At 63.8% G+C, this 22,046-nt stretch overlaps 3 protein-coding genes across 18 annotated transcripts in view; 1 reads left to right on the plus strand and 2 right to left on the minus strand.

The window, feature by feature from the left end:
- Window positions 1-1,665, minus strand: part of HSF1 (heat shock transcription factor 1) — a 19,881-nt gene extending 18,216 nt beyond the window's left edge. For 8 of the 15 annotated variants that reach the window (XM_080800106.1, XM_080800102.1, XM_080800105.1 and 5 more), the window contains exon 1: window positions 1,378-1,624. In XM_080800106.1, coding sequence (XP_080656232.1) covers window positions 1,378-1,494 — 117 coding nt within the window. In that variant the 5' untranslated portion in view covers window positions 1,495-1,624. Of the gene's footprint in view, window positions 1-1,377 lie in introns of all 15 variants that reach the window. The other 7 variants (XM_080800111.1, XM_080800110.1, XM_080800101.1 and 4 more) reach the window with 4 other exon arrangements.
- Window positions 1,635-22,046, plus strand: part of BOP1 (BOP1 ribosomal biogenesis factor) — a gene marked incomplete at its 5' end in the record, with an annotated part of 26,356 nt that continues 5,944 nt past the window's right edge. Inside the window, 7 exon segments of the mRNA XM_080800100.1 lie at window positions 1,635-1,754; window positions 1,757-1,795; window positions 1,797-1,829; window positions 1,833-1,884; window positions 1,887-2,029; window positions 3,176-3,376; window positions 14,506-14,586. Coding sequence (XP_080656226.1) covers window positions 1,635-1,754; window positions 1,757-1,795; window positions 1,797-1,829; window positions 1,833-1,884; window positions 1,887-2,029; window positions 3,176-3,376; window positions 14,506-14,586 — 669 coding nt within the window.
- Window positions 21,584-22,046, minus strand: part of SCX (scleraxis bHLH transcription factor) — a 2,010-nt gene continuing 1,547 nt past the window's right edge. The window contains exon 3 of one of the 2 annotated variants that reach the window (XR_013966630.1): window positions 21,584-21,922. Coding sequence is in view for 1 of the 2 variants with exons in the window: in XM_080800116.1 (XP_080656242.1) it covers window positions 21,884-21,922 (39 nt within the window). In the remaining variant the exon portion in view is untranslated. The remainder of the gene's footprint in view (window positions 21,923-22,046) is intronic. The other variant, XM_080800116.1, reaches the window with a different exon arrangement.

A 22,046-nucleotide genomic window follows, 5' to 3' on the forward strand; every position in this document is an offset into this window, starting at 1 on the left:
GGGCAGCCACTGTAAGTGAAAGCTGTCACAGGTCTGACGGTTCCTGTTCAAAGGCCTTGCCCAGAACACAGGCTGCGGGTCCTGGAGAGTAACCTGGTGCCACCTCACCCACATGCCTCACAGTCTGTAAGCAGAAAAAGCAAGCAGATTAAGGGGCACCCTAGCAGGTGGGATGCATCACCCTAGCAGAATTAGGCTTGGAATATCCCAGGGCATCTCTGATGCCCCTTCCTGATCAGGGTTAAGAGTGTTTCCTGGAAATTAGGGGAAGGAAAAAGAGGAAGAAGGAAGATAAAGGAAGACAGAAATGTGGGGTCACTTCCTCTGGTTAGAAAACTTTGAGGTCTGGAAAGAGGGGATGGCGGTAACTCCGCAGCGTGTGGGAAAGCATGCTCCTCCTCTTCAGGGTCCTGGCTCGTCATCAGAGAAACAGGGAGTGCCCACACATGCAAGTCACTGAGACCGACACAAAGGGTCCCCACTCAGAACGCTGGTGATACCTAGTCTCTTTATTTCCAGTCTTCAGGCAGAGCAGGGCTTGGGCAAACTGACAACCCAGGAGTTAGCTTCAGCCTAAACATTTCTTCATTCCTAATGGCTTAAGAGCATGAAAGGGAAGTGCTTAGCAAAGTCTGAGCGTTCCGGCCCTCAAGAGGTCAAACATATTTGAGGCACCCACAGGCTCTGCATGACCAGGGTGGCCTTTCTTCAGGTCACCCATTTGCCAGCCCTGGGGTATGGCTCTGGCCTTCCCCAGACACGACACCACAGGATGGGGAACGGCAGATTCCGATCTTCAACTCCAAACACTCCCTGATTTACCTCGGCAAAACCGGAGCTGTCCGGTCTTGCAGGGTCAAACCTTGTAAACAAGCCTGCTGCCAGGCAACTGAACGCACGGACTTTATAAAGACGCCCTGTGAAGCATGGAAAACAAAGCCGCTCCAGGGAAACCCAGATCTAGCACCTCCGGGCAGGGGTTCGAGACCAACTTGAACTTTATGACGTTTTACTTTCTGTTTTCCTTCCTTTCGCCTTTCCGCTGGAGCGACGCCCTCCGATTCACGCGCCACGTCCTAATTTTCTCCTAATAGCTGCCGCCACACCACCCCGGTAACTCATCTGAGGAGATACAGAGGGTCACCTGGGTACAATGATCGCCAGCGAGACGCGGTACTGCTCTAAGGACCGACACACTTCCGCGATTGTCCAACAGTTAGCCAGAGACCGAAGGAGAGGCCCTTCCTCCCCAGCCCGGGGACACTCGGCGTGGCAGGAGCCGACAGGAGCGAGCCCCGCACGCTTTTCCGGCGAACCCCGGCCCTGAGTCCCGCCTCCACATCCCACTCCTCCCGGGGACTGGCCCCAGCCCCTCACCGGGCTCCAGCAGATAAGCGCGTCGGTGTCCGGGTCGCTCACGAGGGTCCACAGCTTGGTCAGGAAGGCCGGGACGTTGCTGGGCCCCGCCGCGCCGGGGCCCACGGGCAGATCCATACCGGGCTACGCGGGGAGAAGCGGAGGTGACGACCGCGAAAGGGAACCGAGGGCCGGGCTAGTGCCGCCGACGCGCCTGCCGCCGGGGTAGCGCCACCGCCGCCGCCGCCCGCTGCGCACACACGGCCCCGCGGCCTAGCATGGCCGCAGCCATCTTGCGACGGGCGCGCTACCGCCGGCGCCGCCCGCTCGCGTCAGCCCGGCGCGCGCACGCCGGCCCCGCCCCGTTCGTCCCGTCCGCCCCGCCCCCTCCGGCGCCTCTGCCGCCGTGCGCCTGCGCTTGCTAGCCCCGCCCCACCAATCGGGCCGGGAAGGGCGGGGCGGGCCGCGCCCCCTGACCCCACAGGCCCCGCCCCCATTCCCACGCGGCCCGCGCTGCCGGAAGTGGCGGCGCGGTCGGGACCGGCCAGGTAGCATGGCGGGCGCGCGGGACGTGGGGCGCGCGACGGCGACGGGGGCGCGGCTTGGGAAGCGGCGGCGGGGGCCGGAGCCGGAGCCGGAGCCGGAGCCGGAGCCGGAGCCGGAGCCGGAGGAGGTGACAGCGGGCGCGGGTCCGAGCGGCGGGGTCGGGCGGCGGGGCCCGGGGCCGCACGTGGTGGCTGGTCTGCCCCCCGCGAGGCCGCCCAGCGCGCGGCGGGCCCGGGAGTAGGAGCAGGGAGGGGTCGCCTGCCCTGCGCGGCCGTGGCAGGGAGCACCTCCTGCGCGGGGGGCGGCCGCAGGGGGAGGCGGCGGCGGGAGGGACGCGACGGGCCGGAGAGGCGGCCTCCCGAAGCCCGCGGGCCCGGCGTGTTCCCTGGCGCCGCGCCCGCACCGCAGCCCCGGCGTCCCGACCGCTGCTGCGCGGGGACGTGCTGTGGGACGAAGGGCGCTAGGGAGGGGAGAACAGGGCCTTCCGGCCGCCGGCGCGTCCTCCCGCGGGCGCGGGGCCGCGCCGGCTGCGGGTGTCGGGCTCCTGGGCTGCAGACCGTCCGGCCGGGCAGCGGCTCTGCCGCGCGAGAGGTGAGGCCGGTCCAAACCCGGGGAGAGCAGGAAGTCCAGGGTTCTGTGCCCCGAGGCTTCCGGGAAGTCTGCAGCTTCTGGGTCGTCTTTAAAAGGCAGTGACGGGTTCTCCCCCCGGGCGTCGTGTCCTGTAGGGTTAGGGGAGATGGTATCAGGGAAGCAGGAGTTTTTAAGCCAGACTTGGATTATTTTTGTCACTGTTCAACCCACCTTTACAATTTGGTGATCCACTGTTGGTTTCCATCCAGTTGGCTACGGGGCTTCTCTTTCAGAGAGAAAAGCCCGTCCACCATCCTGTTCCTCCGACGGCCTCAGCCTCTGGCCCAGCGCCGCCATAGCTCTGGGGTTTGCCAGCGTGGGGTGCGGAGGATGGGGAGCCTGGGTTGGAAATGTGGTGGGAACTGAGCTCTAAGAGATCGTGTCGTTGAAAACTCCTTTCCTTTCGAGATGCAGGAAATTAAATGTCCCTTCCAAGGGCAGGTGGCTGTGTTGTCAGTGGAGGTGGACAGCGAGGAAGGTTCCACCTGGGTTAGGTGGATGGTTTTGGTGGAGGTAGACGCTTGTGGCCTGAGGGCTATGGCCTTGGAGGCTGGCCATACGGAGCCACGGGTCAGCAGGGTGCCTGGCGGGTGGTGGGTGGCCTGGGGGGGTCTGGCTGTCGTCAACACTGTGCTCTCCACAGTCGTCTCTCGCCTGTGCTCCTGCTCCCAGCCTCCGGGATGACGGCGACTCTGGCCTGTCTGAGAGCGAGGAGAGTGTGTTCTCAGGCCTGGAAGACTCCGGCAGTGACAGTAGTGAGGACGACCCAGCAGAGGGAGAGGATGGGGTCTGCAGTGATGAGGGCCACGGCGGGACGGAGAAGACCACCGGGCAGCAGGTGCAGGTGGGTGAGTGAGGAGCCTGCCGGTAGGCTGTCCTCTCTAGGTGAAGGTGGCCGGGAAAGAAAGTGACCCCCAGGCCTTAGGCTTTCTGGGGGCCTGTCCCCACACTGCTTTCTCCCAAGTGTCCTTGTGACCCCAAGGCCCACATCCCTCCTCTGATGCACCTGTGGGCACATTTGGGGCCAAGTGGAACACTTGGTTAGAGCTGGAGTGCTCTGAACTCTTGGGGGGTGTTCTCTTGTTTTGTTTTTTAAAGGGTTTTATTTATTTGACAGAGAGCAAGAGATCACAAATAGGCAGAGGCAGGCAGAGAGAGAGGGGGAAGCAGGCTCCCCGCCGAGCAGAGAGCCCGATGCGGGGCTCGATCCCAGGACCCTGGGATCATGACCTGAGCCGAAGGCAGAGGCTTTAACCCACTGAGCCACCCAGGCGCCCTTCTTAGGGCTTGTTTTTCTATTACAGTTATGTGCTCTGTTCTCAAGAACTCCAAATATCCACATGCTGGACCTCCTCTGCAGGTGATTCTAACCACCTCTCCATGGAACTCAGCCCACTTTCAGCCGTAGGCTGGGTTTCCTGGGGGCGAAGCCCGAGGTGGGGCTTCATATGCACAGGACTACCTGGGGGAGAGCTCAAAGGACACAGGAGTGAGCCGTCCTGACACCTCAGCCTGGTTGTAGGGAGCCTTGCCGGCTGAGGCTTTGGCCTTGTGTCTGTCCTTGTGATGACGGGGAAGGGTGCACTTCCCTCTTGTCTCAAGTGAGAAAAATGAGAGAAAAGTTTAATTTAACTAAAATACACTGTTTGCTCTTTGGATTGTTTTAGAAACTATAACTATTTGTATTTCCAATGGGTCTGGTGTTCTGAAGTTTATGACCTTGAATCGTGCAGAAATCTCCCATAGTAGAAACCAAAAAGCCAGGCTTGTTTGATCTGTTACCTAGGAAAGAAGGATTTAATGTCAGATTTAAACCTTTTTTTTTTAAGATTAGTTATTTGAGAAAGAGAGAGAGAACAAGCAGGGGGAGGAGCAGAGGGAGAAGCAGGTGCCCCCTGCGGAGCAGGGAGCCCAACGTGCTACTCGATCCCAGAACCCCGGAATCATGACCCGAGCCGAAGGCACTTAACCTACCGAACCCCCAGGTGGCCCAGATTAAACCCTTCTGCCCACTCAGGATCTAGTCCTAATGCCAGTGTGCACAGAGAGATGACATGTGAGCTGTGTTGACTGTGGTTTGGGGGATGATGGGCAGCTGTTTCTCCTCCTTTTTTTAACTTTTCTAAATTACAAAATATACCTTCCTTGAGAAAAATTCAATCTTTCATCAGTGCTGCTCAGTAGAGAGCGGAAGTTCTTCCTCACAGCCCGTGCTCCCGTGGGCAGCCTCCGCTAGTAGCCCTCTTTGCGCGTCGTTTCTCCTTGCACAGTTAACGGTCCACACGCTTAAGTATTTATTTGTCTCTTTATGTTTCAGAGTAGGCTCTGTGGGCGCCTGGGTGGCTCAGCCCCCTGAACGCCTGCCTGCTTTTGGCTCAGGTCATGACCCCAGGGTCCTGGGATCGAATCCCTTGTAGGGCTGCTTGCTCAGCGGGGAGGCTGCCGCTCCCTCTGCTTGTGCTCGCGAGTGCTCTCTCTCTCTCTTTGACAAATAAATAAATAAAATCTTGAACAGATAAATAAATAAAGTAGGCTCCACGCCCAGCATGGCCCCTAACGCAGGGCTTAAACTCACGACCGTGGGAACAAGACTTGAGCCAAGGTCCAGAGTCAGACACTTAACAACTGAGGTGCCCCGGGGGGCCCCTAATCCTTTTATTTTAAAAAGGGTTTTTTAATCCTATTTTATAAATAAATTTATAAACATAATTTTTAAATTTATTTTTTTATAGAGAGTGTGGGTATGTACATGCAGATGCGTGGGAGACAGTCTCCCTGACCCAGATCCCAGGACCATGAGACCATGACCTGAGGTGAATTCAAGAGTCGGATGCTGACCCAACTGAGCCACTGAGGTGCCCTAAAAATAATTTTTAAAAATTAAATCACTTTTGGGGCACCTGGCTGACTTGGTAGGTAGAGCATGTAACTCTTGATCTCTGGGTCATGAGTTCAAGCCCTGTGTTGGACGTGAAGCCTACTTAAAAAAAAGTTTAAATAATTTTTTATTTTATTTTACTTTTTTATTTTTTAAAGATTTTATTTATTTGTTACAGAGAAAGCATGCGAACGAGCACAAGCAGGGGGAGTGGGGGAGGGAGAAGCAGGCTCCCCGCCCCACTGAGCGAGGAGCCTGACACTGGGCTCCATCCCAGGACCCTGGGATTTTGACCTGAGCCGAAGGCAGATGCTTAGCACACTGAGCCAGCCAGGTGCCCCTTAAATAACTTTTTAAATAAAAATGTTCTGATCGGGGTGCATGGGTGTCTCGGTCGGATAAGTATCCTTCTCTTGATTTTGGCTCGGGTTGTGATCTCAGGGTCACGGGGGTGAGCCCTGCTTGGGGCTCTGTGCTGGGCTTGGAGCCTGGTTAAGATTCTCTCCCTCTGCCCCTCTCACCCTTAAAAGATTTCGGCTTAAGTTCTCTGAACTGGGTGATGTGTGCAAGTGTTTCAAGAGACTGCGGCCTGGGGTTCGGTGGGAGGGACACTCGTGGGTGTGGCTGCGTTCGGTCCCCCCCCACCTCCCTCAGCTGTGTACCCGCAGAGCTGCGTGTTCTCCTCGGGGCGACCTTCTGGGTGGGCTTGCTGGTCCGTTTGGTGGAGACTGAAGCCCCCCCTTCTCCAGAAGGAGGGGGCAGACTTCTGTCCGGGAGGCTGGCTCTGGCCTCCTGGAGGGCGCAGTTCTCAGAGGGGGCGAGGCTGCCCCTGGGTCCGCTGCAGCCCGGTCGGCCTGCGGCCAGGACCGCAGCCCCGCGCTGTGTGCAGTGCTGGGGCCTCGTTGGTGCGGCACCCCCCTGAGCCCCTCCCGCCTCACGCCCTGGCTCTGAGGACCGTCCCTGTCTCCTGTGGGTCATCCTGGATGGGAACCCCACGAATCAGGAGAGGTTCTGAGTTCTGCAGAGCCCCCGGGCTGCCGTGTGTGGCCGTTCGTGCCTCTGGCCTCCTTGTGCTTTCATCGAGCGCTACGGGTAGGCCTGTTGAGGTATTTTGTGTTCTAGTGCACGGTCGTCCTTTTACTAGGGTTGAGGTTCTCTAGGCCAAGAGAGAGGATTCGGGTGGGGGCTGGGGGTTCCTAGTCCCCAGTGGAGCAGTCTCCCCAGCTCTCCTTTTTGCCACCTGCTCCCCAGAAGCCATCCACGCCCCTCCATTGGGTCGAGCTGGCCTCGTGGCTGGAAACCGACCCCTCCCCTGAGCAGCTTCTAGAACTAGTGTCTCCCTGCTGCCTGCGGTCCTGTGGCCCCCTGCCGGCGGTGACTCCCGCTTGACTTCTCTTCCGCTGGGTGCTCCTGTCACTGTTTCCCCTGCGTTCTGTCCCCCTTAACCTGTGTCAGGGCTTCCGCCGCTCCCAAGGGCGGGCGCGCCACCACCCAGCTCCGCGACTTCTCACTCTCCTGCGCGTGCCTGCAGGGCACCCTGCCTCCTGGGGGGGCTGCGCGCTGACCTCGGGTGCAGGCCCTGAGGCCAAGAGCTGCAGAGAGAGATGCGGACCGGAGGGGGATGCCCCAGGCCCAGGCTCCCCAGTCCACTGAGTGATCTGCACGACAGGGAGCTGGAGGGTTTGCCTTCCTGTTCTGGGAGGGAGGGGACTGATAGGTCATTGTCGGGGGACCCTGCCCCACAAGTCCTGGGTTCCGGGTGTGTCTGCCACAGGCCATCCCAGACTGGCATGAACATCCTGCTGAAGCCATCCAGGGATGAAAATGGATGGCCAGGCGGTCACTGGCCTGTTCTGGGGGGGACTGTGCTGATCTCCACCTTCCTTGTGCATGGGAGAGAGATGAGGTTACGTGGCCCGGGTGCCCAGGGTCGCCCTGGGGAGACATGGCTGCTTGGGTGCCAGGCTGCCCTGGGCACCACCGTATGTGAGCTCCTTCTCCACTTCTTCTTGGGTCTTTGGAAGGGATCTAGACATGTCTCGCACTTTTTTTTTCCCCCAAAGATTTTATTTATTTATTTGACAGATCACAAGTGGGCGGCAGGGCGGGGGGGGGCGGGAGCAGGCCCCCCGCTGAGCAGAGAGCCCGATGTGGGGCTCAATCCCAGGACCCTGGGATCATGACCCGAGCCGAAGGTGGAGGCTTAACCCGCTGAGCCCCCCAGGCCTCCCCAGCACTCTCTTTTTAAGGGTTGTGTGGGGTCACGTGACGAGCATCACAGATCCCAGCAGAGTGACTGCTCGGTGAGGACTGTGCCTGGGTCTCCCCGGGTTCTCCGCACAGCCAGGCTCCCATTTGTGTCCTGCCCGTCTGCTTCCTAACTCCTGTCTTCTGCGCGTCCCTCTGCCTCTGGGGGCTGTCCTTGCCAGTTGGTGTCTGGTGTGCATGGGCCCCGCGGCCTGAGCACCCCGGGGCGTGGGAGCCCCCTGGTGTGTGCTCGTTCTCACGCGTGCAGGTGGTTCTTGGAGTGCGGTCCCAGGAGCATCTCCGGGTCAAGGCCAGGGCATTTGGAGTGGAAGGAAGGTGCTGTGATACTCGCACCGTTTCCCAGGCCTGCCAGGACGGTGTGTGGTCAAAAGTCTTTGTTTTTCCTACTCTGACACGGGGGAATCGTGCTCTCTTGTATGATTTTTTCTTACGTTAGGAAAGGGGCCTCTTTTTCCTGTGTTTCTGCAAGGCCTGTTTGAGCCGCGTTGAGAACACCCAAAACGCGAAGTTTCTGTCGCTGTCACGTCTCGAAGGTTGGGCTCTGCAGGTCAGAGAAGGCCACGTGGACCCGTGGTGTGTGTGCCGCTCTCGAACTTGGGTGTCTCTGCCCAGCGGGGCCTGCAAACCCTCCCCGAGTCCTGCCCTCCTCTCCCCGCTCCCCAGGGGCTCTAGCTCAAGGCTGGGGTGAACCCTGGGAGGGAAGTGCCCCCGAGACCTCCCCCAGGGGGCCTTCGGGTCCTTGTGGGGAAGGAATAGCTCAATTCTCCCTCTTTTCAATCGTTTTTCTTTGTCGTCTCTTGTCCTAGGACTTGCTCCTAACCCCTTGTTCCCTGACCCCCCGTGTCCTTCCCCGATCTCAGAAGTTACCCTGGTCGGCTTCCCTCGGCGGGAACAATTGTGCACCTGCTGGCCCATGGGTGGGGGGTCGGACTGGCAGGGTCCTTGAAGTCCCCAGGCCGATGTCTCCCGTGTGGGGAGCCGGGTGCCGTTTTGTGTCTCTGTGTCCCCTGTATCTTTGGTGGTGTGGCCCAGTAGCCCCGAGTTTCGCGGCGTGACAGTGACTCGTGTTCTCGCCGGTTCTGGGAGTCAGGGCCGGAGGCGGGCTGGCGCCCCAGCCGGGTGCTGGCGGGGGCTGGGGAGCTCCGGGGAGGAAGAGCACCACGTATTTGGGGGGCTGGTAGGTGCTTGGGGGTTGGGGCTGTGGGACCCCCATCTTCCTCTGCGGGGGTCTTGTCTGGGGGCTCAGGGTGCTCACGGTGAGGTCCATGGTCGCAGGCCGCTCGCGACAGGCACATTCGCTTGTTTCTCTAGCTGCGTGTGGCTTTGGGCGCAGAGCACTGCCTGGGCTTCCCCGCCGGGATGACATCTTCTCCCCCGGCCTGCTCGCTCCCTTGGCCTCCACTCAGAGCACCCGCCCCTGTCTCCCGGTCACCCCAGGACTGGCTGCCTGCTTACTTGTCCTGGTGCTCCATGATCTTGTGGACCTGAGTCCCTTTCTGCTGGGCCGGTCTCCTGGGGCACGTTCTGCGGCCCCCGCCCCCACACTCTGCCCCAGCCAGAGAGCCCTGTGCACGCACCTCCCCAAAGGAGGCCCCCAGAGGGGGAGCCCAGGAGCTGTGCGGGGGGAGGGGGGGACCCTTTCACTCTCTGCTCCCGCCTGGGTGGGGGGCTGGGGTTGGGGGTTGGGCAGGATGGTGGGGATCGATCTTAGAGGGGCATCTCCTTAGGCTCCCCTGTCCCAGCACGCCCACCCTGGCCCACCTGTGCGCCCGCTCCCCAGGGCACAGGGCCTCTCAGCGGGCAGGAGGGCCCTCACTTGCCTGCACCCTCGGAAGGAGGGTGTGCGTGTGCGGGGCCTTGGGAAGGGCGACGTCTTTGTGCTTCTAAATGAATTCTTTTGGGTGGATTCATGTGCCTAAAGCCATTTTCTTCCTTTCTGTGCTTGTTTATTTATTTATTAAAAAAAATTTTTTTTAAGATTATATTTATTTATTTGGCAGAGACACAGCGAGAGAGGGAACACAAGCAGAGGGAGAGGGAGAAGCAGGCTTCCCCAAGCAGGGAGCCCGATGCGGGGCTCGATCCCCGGACCCCGGAATCATGACCTGAGCCCCCCAGGCGCCCCCTGTGCTTGTTTAGACCTGGTATTCCCACTTGTCATGTTTATGTTGGTCTTTCTTAGGTGGGTTTTTTCCCATTTTGTTTTCTTTTGCTCACAGGGTCCCATTGTTGTTGGTTAGCGCGCTCCCCACATTCAGCTACAGATGTGGTGATCGTGCCTGGGTGTCAAGAGTGTTTTCCAGGTGTTTTTTTTTTCTGAAGGTTTTATTCATTTATTTGTCGGAGTGACAGTGAGAGAGAAACACAAGCAGGGGGAGTGGGAGAGGGAGAAGCAGCGTCCCTGCTAAGCAGGGGAGCCCGATGCAGGGCTCGATCCCAGGACCCCAGGATTGTGACCTGAGCCGAAGGTGGACGCTTAACGACTGAGCCCCCCAGGCGCTCCTCCACGTGTTTTAAGGAGTGTTCTGTGCGTTCCATACTGCAGACCCGAGGGCAGAAGGGGCCTGCCTGGGTCTCCGCACGGCTCTGGGGATGGGGGTGGAGGGACTGCCGGGAGGCCAGGCAGCGCACTGTGGGAGTCTTGGGCCCAGGCCGTGGCTGTGCTGCCTGTGCTCGGGTCTGGGTGTGGGCACTGTGCCTTGGGGGGGGTCGCAAGGGGGGGCGTCACCAGCTGGTTCATGGAGCTCACCTCAGCTGGGAAGTGCCTGGGCACCAACCAGAGAGCCAGGGACGTGAGCCCGCAGCCCGTGTGGGACCGGCCCCCACGGAGGGCGGCTGCCGGCTGCTCCGCGGTCCGCCCGACGTCTTGAGCATTATTTAGCCATTTAGTGGCACCCTCATTCTGGGGATCAGAGTTCAGCCAAGGTGAGGTGGTGTCATGTCGGGGGGGACGTGGTCAGTGGGATTGGGCGTAACCTACAGCCTCCTTTAGCTGGGTCCTGCCCGAGAATTAGGTGGCACACTCAGAGGATGTCTGCTTTCCTGTGCCCCTCCAGGGCTCTGCTGTCGGACAGCCATCACTCATCACACCCCGTGTTTCGGGGCTCAGGGGAGGGTCCTAAGGAAGAACAGCTGAGGTCTCGTCACTCGTGTGTCTGGTTGGGGGCAGCCTGCATGACCGGCACCTGCCGGGCGCGTCCTCACCAGTGGGCTCAGGGCTCCGAGGGTACGGCTGCAAGACCTTTAAGGTCTCGACTCGGAGTTCATGTGTTGTTGGTCCGGGCTGCGCTCCTGGGACAGGCGAGCCATAAGCCCACCCAAATTTGGGGAGGAGGCACGTAGCCTCTGTCCTCGATGGGAGGAAAGTCAAAGATCTGCCGCCATGGCTTGTAACAGCAACAGTCTGGGCGCCCGGGTGCTTCGGACGCTCCGTGTCCAGCTCAGTTTCAGCTCAGGTCATGGTCTCAGGGTCGTGAGGTGGAGTCCCACGTTGGGCTTCACGCTCAGCTCGGACTCTGCTGAAGACTCTTTCCTGGGGCGCCTGGGGGACTCAGTCGGTGAAGCATCTGCCTTCAGCTCAGGTCATGGTCTCAGGGTCCTGGGTCCCTGCTCAGTCTGCTTCTCCCTCTCCCCCGCCCCCCGTGCCCATTCCCTTGGTCTGGCGCTCTCTCTCTACCCCCTCCCCCTTCCGCTCCCCTCCTTCACACTCTCGCCCTCGCTCTCTTGCTCTCTCTCAAATAAAGACATATTTATTTATATAAGGATTTTATTTATTTATTTGAAAGAGAGCAAGAGAGAGACCACAAGCTGGCGGGGGGAGGTGGAGAGGGAGAAACAGGCCCCCTACTGAGCAGGGGTCCCAATTCCACGGGGGGCTCCATCCCAGGACCCTAAGATCATGACCTGAGCCGAAAGCAGACGCTTAATGACTGAGCCGCCCAGGTGTCCCCAAATAAGAAAATTTAAAAGGAAATAATGAAACAGCCAAATTCTTGCCACTGTGTACAACCCCCCCCCACCTTGTCCTGTCACCACGCCCCGCCCCGGGGGCTCATCCGAATCAGGCCAGGTCCTCAGCCTCGTCCCCACGCAGCCTTTACCGTGGCGGCATCGAGTCCCATTAAACTCGTCTGTTGTGAACGGGGCGCCGGCAGCGTGGAGAAGTCTCTGGGATTCGTGAAACTGGCTGGGCGCGAGCAGTGCTTCCTCCAGCAGGGCCAGCTCCTGCTCCGGGAACGATCCTGTTCCTCCTCCGAGTCCCCTGCCTTTTCCCTCGGGAGCGAGGCGGGGGGCTGGAGCTCGTGCCGGCTCTGGGCCCCGCAGGCCCCCCGCCGCGAGTGTTCTTTAGAAACCGCGCGTCTGGCCGCTCTCAGTCTGAGTCCCCTGTCAGGAGCCACGTCCCTGAGGAGGCTGAGCAGCCCTGGGGCTGGCCTGGGGGTCTGCAGCAGGCCGCGGGGGCCGTGGATGCTCTTTGGCGAACACGGTGTTTGCCCCACACCGGAGCCTGGTGGACATGGGTCACCAGCCGCGGTCTGGCTCCCCGCGGGGCTCCCGGCCGCACGCCCCGCTGCACCTTCAGGCTGTGTTGGCTGCTGGTCCCCTTCTCACTCCTGCATCTCCCGGACCCCACGGGAAGGCCGTGCAGGGTGCCAAGTTCTGGCCTGGTAGCGTCTGCGGGCCGCCGCGGGCTCTCAGGGCCCCGCTTGTAAGGGCTGGTGGAGAGGCCCTGCTGTCGTGGGGCAGGGGCGGTGGGGTTGGCTGTGCCCGGGCTGACGCTGGCGACTGGAGGGCCCCAGTGGTTGCGATAAGATGCCTTGGAGGCAGTCAGCACCCCCCGGGGGCCCCTGCTTTGGCCCTCAGAGCTGTTCCCCTGGCCTGCCGCACGTTCTGTTTAGGTGTTCTCTTTTTTTTTTTTTTTAGGATTTTATTTATTTATTTGCCAAACAGAGATCACAGCAGGCAGAGAGGCAGGCAGAGAGAGAGGGGGAAGCAGGCTCCCGGCTGAGCAGAGAGCCCGACGCGGGGCTCGATCTCAGGACACCAAGATCAGGACCTGAGCCGAAGGCAGAGACCTTAACCCGCTGAGCCCCCCAGGCACCCCCTAGGTTTTTCTCTTTTTAAATGCCCAGTACCCAAGAGGGCCAAGTGTGTCCAGGCATGTGGGCTGCACCCAGAGACTCCCCGGGTTCCTGGAGCTGGGCCGCCCTCTGCTGCCCCCTGGCGGCCACCGTGTCCCCTGCAGCAGCACTTCTGGGGGGAGACAGAGGAGGGCTGGGGGACCCCTCCTTGCTGGGGGAGGGCCTGCCCGTCTCAGGCCCCCTGCATCTGCACTCGGTTGCCCCGGGGGTCGGCCACACCCAGCACGGGGCGAAGTGGGGCATCCTGGAGGTCGAGGGGCTGTGACATTTCCTGTCGGGACCCCACGACCGTGGCCTGAGCCACATTCACAGGTGGTGTGGGACTCTCTGGAGTTCCGAGCTAGTGGAGAGCCGCGGGCAGGCTGGTGCCGCGGGCAGCCACGGAGCCCGCTTGCTCAGGAGACTTGTTGCCTGGCCCTGGGCCTGGGGCAGGTGTGTCCCCTGGCTGCTGTTCGGGGCGGGGCTCCCTGTGGGCTAGGACGGAGCAGAGCTTGGGGCCCTGGTGGGGGGGCAGGAGCTCGGGCCTTGCCCTGCTTGCCCCCCACCCACGCCTTGCACCCATGAGGCCGCGCTGACCCACTTTCGGTGGGCAGGGCTCCCACAGCGCGTGCAGCATGGGGAGCGGGGGTGGGGGAGACATGGAAACCGAATCCCGCCTTGTTCCTGGCCTGGAAAAAAACTTAATCTCCCAGCCTCCTTATACTGAGAGGAAAACCAGGCGGGAGGAAGAGCCACCTCGCAGGCCTTTGGCTCCTGCCCTGTCGGGGGAGTGGGGCTCTGGCGGGGGTGCCTCAGGGGCCCCGCTCCCGAGGACTTGACGGCGCCCGGGAGGGAAAGGCAGGGCTGTTTTCCCCATCAGTCCGGGTTCCGGTACGCCCGACTCCCCCCACCCTGGGAGGGAAGGGTCTGTTTTCCAGGTTAGGGTGTGAATATTCCGGGGCTCCCATCCCTGACCCCGTGCGTTGGGGTCACCCTGGGGATCGCGTCCTCCCGGTTTTCTCTGGGCCCTTGGCTGACTGGGCCGAATGGGGCTCCCAGCCGCCGTGGACACCGAGGCCTCCTGGGGGAGGGGGACTTGTCCTAGGAGAGGGCCGGCTGTGGTCCCACGACAGTGGCTGGCAGCAGGTGCCACACACTCTCCAGAGGGACCAGGCCAGGTGTGGGGAACCCCCCCCACCGCCCAGCTCTTACTTGCTGCCACGATGTACCACCCCCACTGTGCTCCCTGACCCTGGGCTCCCCGGGGCCCGGCAGGGCTGGGTTCGGGCAGTCACGCCAGGAGCCCTGTAGCCGGTTTTTCCGTTAAAAGTGCGTGAGGGCGGCCGGGCCGTCAGCGGGTGGCTTCCTTGCCTCCTGTTCCTGTTCCTGCCTGGACAGGTGTCAGCCCTTCCCTGGGGCCCTTCCTTGGAGCACATGGTGATGAGTCCGGGCCTTGACGGAGAACCTCAGGTGGGGCCCCAGAGGCCCACACGGACCTGGGGTGTCGCTCGTCTCAAGGCCCAGGGCCAGGTTGGAGCTGTTTAGAGATTGGGGTGGCGGGAACCTTGGGCACAGCCCCGGGGGAGGGATAGTGTGTCCTTGCCGAGCCACGGCCGTCAGGAGGGGGCGGGGGACTGCGGGCGCGGGCTCTGCCCGAGCTCAGAGGGTGTCCGCGCCCTGATATAACCGTTGTTCCCTTCTCTCCTACAGGCCGGGAGCCCTCCCCCAAGGACAGAGGCGGCTCGCGTGCGGGGCCGGGACGAGTACGCAGAGGACAGCTCCGATGAGGAGGTGGGGCTGGGCTCGCGCTTCCACGGGGGGCGGGGGGGGGGGCGGCTTCCCCAGCGGCGCCGAGCTAGGGGGGAGTCGGGCCGCTGTGAGGGGCCGCGCTTGGGGTCCGGAAGGGCGATCTCAGGGTTGGGGATGCACGTTGCCAGGGTGCGTCATCACTCTGGAAGGAAGCGGGGTGGACGTGACACAGCGAATCCCCGGGGGTGTCTGTAGGGCAGCCGGCTGACGCTGGGGGCCCTCGTGCTCTGTGGAGGCCGAGCTCATGCTCGGTGGGCCCGGAGAGGCTGGGGCAGTGCTGGGCCCTCGTGGTGACAGACCGAGCGCCGAGGGCAGCGTTGCCCGGCAGCTGCGCGCGGGAGGTGGGTGGCCTCTGGGTGTCCCGCCCCTTCCCTCCCCGGTGTCCTTGAGGTGTGGACTGTTGTGGGCCCCATCCCAGGTGCCCCCTCCAGCTTAGGGTCTGAAGGGGCGGGCGTGGTGCCATGTCTGGCATGCAGAGGTCCCGGCGTGTGGGCCAGAGGAGGTCTCTGCTCCCCGGGCCGCTGCTCTGGGAGGGCTGGAAGCTGAGGCGCTCTGAGCCTCGAGGTGGCTGTCCTCCTGCCCGTGCCCTCCCAGGCGTGTCCCAGTCACTGGCAGGGCTGTGGCCCCTGTGCCACCATGTGCCCCCAGATGCGTGCCTCCGTGGGCAGCGGCCTCGGCTGGAGGAGGACGGCAGCGTTGACGCGGACCTCGCGGGGACAGCGATCCTCAGAGCTCTTTCTGCCGCTGGCCCGGGCCTGTCCTGGGGCCTGGGGAGGCTCGCGCCCCCTCCCCTGCTCGGCCTCCACCCCCACGCTCGCGCTCTCTTGGCAGCGGCTGCAGGAGCCTTGGCTGCCCGCCCGATCTGGTCTCTGTGCGTTCGGAGAACAGAGACAAAACAAAATAAATTGGTTTCCTGGCCGGAGCAGCGGGCGCGCATGGGGAGGCGGGGGCCGGTGCCGTGCGGCTCCCTGCCTGTCTCCCCCTCCCAGGGGCTCTGGCTGTCGGCAGCCACATCCTGTCGGCTACTTTTTTATATTTGGTATTTTGAGAAATCGATGATGGTTGTAAATGGAGTGCAGAGGGGGGGAGGGGCCTGGGCCTGCCCACAGGGAGGCGCTCCTCGCGGCTGGCCCTGCCGGCTCCGAGCCGTGGTGGGGGCTGCGGGGGCTGCTTCCTCCGGCGATGACTATCCCATATGTCTGAGTGACAGGAGGGGGCCCGGGTGCCCGCCTTCCCCAGCCTCTGCCAGCACAGCCGGCCGGCGGCTCGAGGGGGCGGCAGAGCTCATCTTTCAGGAGCTCCGCCAGGCCTGACAGATGCTTCCCTCCCTGGAGCCGCACGTGTGCCTGGGGTGCTCGGGGCACGCGTGGGCATTGGTGTTTTCCACGCTCACGTCGTGGGTGTCTCTGCAGTCCAGGCGAGCGCAGTGGACTTTGGGGAAGAGGGCCCCACTGGGTACCTGGTTCGGAGTGTGGGGCTCGGAGGCTATGTGGCCCCAGAGGCTGTGTGGCCCCGTGGCTGTGTCGTCGTGTTTCTGGAGCCTGTGAGGGTCCACAGTCTGGGGACACCCATGGTGTCAGGGCAGTGCCTTCTCCCAGCAGCATCCTTGGAGGTGGCCAGTGGTGTCTGGACCCCTCGTAAGGCGCTGGCCAGCAGCAGTGGTGGCCTGACAGGGTTGGTGGGCCTGGGAGAGGCAACCTCGTGGGCGCTGTGGCATGGCGGCCAGTGGGTGAGGTGCAGTGCCACCTGGCCTCCCTTTCCCTGGGCCCTGCCCTGCCCACTCCGAGTCTGGATCTGAGGCCTGAGCTGGGGGATGCTGGGGCTTCTGGGCCCTCCAGCCGCTGGCCTCTTCCAGGCCCAGCTTTGGGGGCCTCCCAGATGTCGACCGATGAGTGACACTACCTTCATGGGATCGTGTGAGGCCTGTTCTCATGCATTTGCACTCCTCAGTCCTCAGATTTGCACCCCGAGCCGCACTGGGGCCCGAGTCCGCTCGAAGTGCTGTTGGGTCTGGTGGGGGAGGCCAAGCAGCCGCAGGCTGTGTCCACCCCACTCCTCTCCCGCGGCCCGGCACCTCACAGACGTGATCTCATGCAGCCGCTGGACCCCAGGGAGGTGGGGTGGTGTTGGGGGAGGGGGCTGACGGCCTCCGCAGCCTCCGCCCCTCTTTGTTTCAAGCCGCGGGGGGAAACTGAGGCTGTGGGTGAGAGGTGAGGGATGGCTATGAACCCCGGCCGCAGAGGTGGGGAGGCAGGTCATCCAAGTCCCCGAAACCCCGGCCGGACACCCTCCTGGGACCCCCCCCCCCCGCCCCGCGGGACCTCCGCTGGGGGTGGCGGGGGTGGGGCTGCAGCCCGAGCCGAGCCCGCCCCGCGGGCGCCCTGGCCTTGCTGTAACTTGGGATCCCGCGGGGACAGGCCCAGGCCTGTCTGTATCCAGAGCCCGCCATCCCCTCTGCTCTCTCGCCAAACGGCCGTTAATGGCCTCTCCCAGCTACTGAACCGGCAGCTGCCTCCAGCGCTGGCGGCCTCCCGCTCCTCCCGGGCCGCCGCCCCGCCCATCCTGGCCGCCCGCGCTCCGGGCGCCTGCGTCGCTGCTGCTGGCGGCGGGAGCCCGGCGGCTCAGGTTTCGGGCTGTTTGTGGAGAGCGCCCGGCGCTCAGCCGCTCGTGTCGGCCTTCCGCCCCCGCCACCGGCCTGCGAGGCTGCCCCTTCCCGCCGGTCCGACCCACGGCCTTGCAGGTGGCCGCAGGGCGCCGCGGGCGTGACGCCTGTGGCCGCAGAGTGCCCCTTGGTGCCGTGGGCACCCGGGCCGGGGGGGGGGGCGCACGCCCTCCTCCTGCCAGCCCTGCACGGCCCTGGGCCGGCCTGGTGCTTCTGGGCCGGAGCAAGCATCCCGGTGGGGAGGGCAGGGTGGGGGCCGGTGGGGGGCACAGTGGAAGCAGGCATCCCTGTGAGGGGTGTAGTGGGCTTTCTGGGACAGAGCGGGTCTCAGTGCTGGGGGCCCTGTGCAGCAGCGGGCAGGCGGCTGTAGGGCTAATTCAGAGCTGCGTCCCCTGCCCCCTTTGCTGGGGCACGTGGGTGGCGGAGGTCCCGGCTCTGTGCCCACTTGGACAAAGTTTCCTTGGCGGTAGGAGCCCAGCCAGGCCGGTGGGTGGGAGAGTGCTGGGACAGGGGCCTCCTGGGGGAGGAGGGTTTGCCCCGGGGACCAGAGGTGGGACTTCTGTAGGAAAGGTGGGTGAGGGATAGTGACAGCGTGGGCTGGGGCCCGGGGGAGAGGGTACAGGCAGGGGCTGAGGGGGGTCCTCCAGAGTGAGATCCTGGAGTGCTGGGGATGGGGACGGAGGCAGGTGGGGGGTTCGGGCGCCCTCACACCAGCAGCTCTTGCTTGACGCGTGGGTCTCAGAACCGGTCTCTGCCGCTCCGCAGAGGTGGGCCTGTGCCTACCCCCAGCACTCCAGGGCCGTTTCTGGGAGAGCCACTGCCTGCAGGTAGCCAAGAGTCAGGGGGCCCCTGTGGGAATGCCCACTGGACCCTGGGGCCGACCGGGGTGGTCCCGACTGGGGGATCTGAGGGCCTGGGAGCTCCCCAGCTCCCATGGACCCCGTGGAGGCTGCAGTTGCTGCCCCCAAGTCATGGAGGAATTGGTGGGGGCCAGGCAGTGGGCTCAGAGGGGTCCTGGGTCAGTGCACGTGTGATGGCTTGGGTGGGCCTGGCTGGCAGCACCTTGGAGAGGGGTGGACTGTGCCGGTATCTGGGTCGGCCGTGGCAGATGTGCCCGCCACCTGAGCTGGCAAATGACCACGGTGGTCTGATGGCGGAAGTATGGGAAGGCGGCTCTGAGCTCCCCACCTGCCCCCCTCCCCCGCCCATCTAGCTGCTCCCCTGCTAGGGTCTCCTCCCCTGGCCTTGCCCCTTTGGTCTGTGAACCGGGCCTCATCCTGCTGGCACCTTCTGTGGGTGCTGGTGCAGCAGGTGAGCGGGGGAGCACGCATCCCCGCCTTCTCCCGCCCAGGGCTCTGACAGAGATGAAACCCCGTGGAGGAGCCAGGAGAGGCTGGGGCTCGGGGAGGCTGAGTGGCGCTCAGAGACAGGCGGGAGCTTCGTGCAGGGGGAGCTGAGCGAACACTGCCGGCATTGTAATCGGAGAGGGGCGAGGGAAAAGAGAGAGCCTGAGCGAGGGCGGCTGACCCCACGCTCCCAGGGGACAGGTGGGAGAGGCAGAACGAGGAGAGAGTGAAGGATTCCAGAGGTGGGCCGGCTTCCTCTCTCGCAGACAGACACGGGAGGGAGGCGGGCAGCGGGCCAGCGCCGTACCTGCAGTTCCAATCTGTGGTCCTGACAGCTGCAGCCACTTTGGGGAGGGGGAGGGGAGGGGCTCATCGAGAGCGGAAAAACCCCAGCCGACACATCAACCAGTTGCTGCTCGTGTCCGGTGCAGTCTGGGGGGTGGGGGACCCCTGCTGGCCCCCTCCCAGAGGCTTGTCCTTGGGGTAGAGTGGCCCCCCCAGGAGAGCACGGGGGCGTCTGTGTCCTCAGCCCGCGCCTCCGAGCTCGGCGCCTGACCTGGAGGGGTCGGGGGTGCTTGCCCCCACGGGGTCACATGTGCTTCCTGGCAGCCCACAGGTGCTGAACAGGGTGGGGGCCGGCTGGCCCGCGGGCTCAGGCCTGGTGATGAATCATGTGGGGCCGCCAGCAGCTCATTCCCCAGGCGGGGGACAGGGAGCTGACAGCCGGGGCCGATCAGAGTGTTTCCAGCCCAGCTTGGCCCGCAGCGGTGGCGGCGGCTGGCCCAGGGCGCGGGCCGGCCCCTCCTTTCCAGCTGCCTCTGGGGCGCACACACGGGGAGCCCTGGGTCTTTGTCCCTCCTGGTAGGAGGCGAGGCCAGCGTTCTGGGAAGGAAGCAGGGCCTGTGGGGGGCAAGGAGCACCTGCCACCCCCAGCCCGGCGGCTCCTCAGCGAGTGGACTCAAACGGGGCCGCCTGGCTCGGGCCGGCCCGCCACCCCCAGTCTGGTTTGAATTTCTGGGGCAGTGAAGGGTGACGGAGTGCTCCTCCCCGCCCCCTCTGCTCCTCCCCCGCCCCCTCTGCTCCCTCCTGTTGGCTGGCGGGCCAGGCCCTCGCCGCCGCATTGCTGCTACCGGAGCAGCTCAGGGAGCCCTGGGCCCGCTGCCCAGGCCCGAGTCGGCCAAGCTGCAGCCGCTGTTGGGAGTCACAGGCCCGGCCGCGGGGAACTGGCCCGTGCACGCTGTGCCCCGACAGGCTGGGTCCCCGGGGGGCCATCGCAGCCGGCCTGTCCTCTCCCGCCGGCCGTGGAGGCCTCCTGACACCCCCTCAGCCCTGGGGCTCCAGGGTGTGCCCCTCCCTCTTCACCCTCCTCTGGCCTCACGTGGTACGTGTTCCCTGTTCACACGCGCCGCTCTGTGGCCACGAGGGGGGCGCCCACTCGCGTGCTCGTCATCTCGGCGGGGCTTCCCAAGGGGGGTTTACGTCCCCCCCGACCCGGGCTCCGGTGTGGACTTGTGATTACAGCAGGTGTGGGGGGGTGGGCCACAGACCCTCCCCACAGAACATCACCCCGTGCGCAGTGAGGTGGGGGAGGCAGGCCCAGAGGCCTGGGGTGCACCTGCCCCCCCGACACTTCCCCGGGGGGGGCTCTCACAGCCAACCACCACCCCCCCACCCCACCCCCCGCCGTTTGGACCCCCGCATCTCGGGCGGGGCCTGCCCTCTCCCCCCTCCTCCGCCGGCTGTGGGCTCCTGCAGGATTAGGGAAAGGAAACTTGGGGTTGGGTTTCTCTCGGAGTGGAACCTGCCATGGCGACTTTTTATCCTGTTATATTTCTATCACGTTGGACACAGCCCCCCCTCTGGCCCTTAATGGCTCTGGCTTTGAGAGTTTCCTCCAAAATTACACCACCGCTTCCTGCTTCCCAGTTCCCCGGAGCCCCTCGGTGCAGAGGAGGGGGGCAGCTCTGGCCCTGCTCTATTGGGGTGCCCACGTGGGCCTCAGCACCTGGCCTCTCCCTGGGGACCCAGGAGGGTGGGTCAGTGGGGGCCTCTGGAGCCTGTGCTGAGGGCTGGGAGGGCCCAGGGCTGGCACCTGGCGCCTTTGGCCATTCCCTCTGTGGTCTGGCCTGGCCGGAAGTCAGGCTGCTGGCCCGCCCGGCCCGATGAGGGGGAGGGGACGGGGGAGGGGGTTCGCAGAGGGCCGCCCCCTGCCTTTCTTCTCTGCTGTGCAGGCAGAGCATAATTGTCACCTGCAGGATTTTAATGGTCAGCCAGCTGTGCACAGCTCAGGGAGGGGGCCTGAAATCACCCTGCCCGAGAGCAGGTGGGGCCTTTGGAGGAGCTGGGTGGGGCGCAGCGGGGGGCAGCGGGGGGCCTGCGCACAGGGCGGGGGCAGGGGTCATGGAGCTCCTCTCCTCGCACAGCTCGTAGGGGTGGGACTCAGAGCCCTGTTTGGGGGTTCAGGGTGGGCACTCAGGGGGAACGCAGGTGGCTTGCACCCTTAGGCCTACCCAGGTTGGGAAACCTGCCGCGCCGGGCCGCGCCCTTCACTGTACCTCCCCCAGGCGTCCGCTTCGTGGGTCTCTGGGCAAAGGCTGAGGCCCGGAGGCTTGCCATGATCGTGCTGCAAGCTCTGCCCTCCTCACCCCTTCAGGGATGCCTGGGTGCCCGGCAGGCCCTCGGAGACAAGGCCGGACTGGCCGGTCCCCTGCTGCGCGGCAGTGGCACCCTCTGTCCTTTCCTTGCCCTCCTTTCCCTCCTCTGTCTCCTTCAGCCCCCGGGGCCGGGGGAGGTGCCTCACTCTGCCTCAGGCCTGGGAGGGATGACCCAGCCCCCCACGGGTGGAGGCCTTCCCCGAGAACTGGTGCCTCTGGCCCCGGGAGGACTGAGCTTGGAGAGAGCAGAGCACGGAGAGCGCCGTGAGGGCTGGGCTCAGGCTGGCTTCTGAACCGTCCAAGAGACCAGTGTGCTTCCACGGTTGGACAATACTGCTTTGGTTTTAATTATACAAAGTTTCCAGACTTTATATTATTGTATCAAAGACACAAGATGCCAGCATGTAGTGACCAGAAGAAAACCCAGGTAGGAAGCCAGCACGAAGGTTCCGGGGGGCCTGGGCCCGTCGGGCCCGTGCAGAGTCCCGCACACTTGTCTGTCCGTTGGCCCCGCCGTAGCCAGAGGCGGGGCTGGCTCGCTGGGCGCCCTCACAGGAGGCCTGTGCCCGAGTCAGGTCCACGGGAGCTCTCTGTGGCTAGCCCAGCGGTGTCCGTCTCTAACTCCGAATCGTCGTCTTTCTGTCTCTGTCCTTGCTCTGCAGAGGGGAGGGGTCAGTGTCAGGGCCCGGCCGCAGACCCAGTGCCAGCCCGCGCCTCTGGGCTTCCCCACGGGGTGCTGTCTCAGGTGGCGGGTGCTGAAAGCACCCCCTTCCACGCTCA

Source organism: Martes martes, assembly GCF_963455335.1.
Source record: "Martes martes genome assembly, chromosome: 4".
Lineage (NCBI taxonomy): Eukaryota > Metazoa > Chordata > Mammalia > Carnivora > Mustelidae > Martes > Martes martes.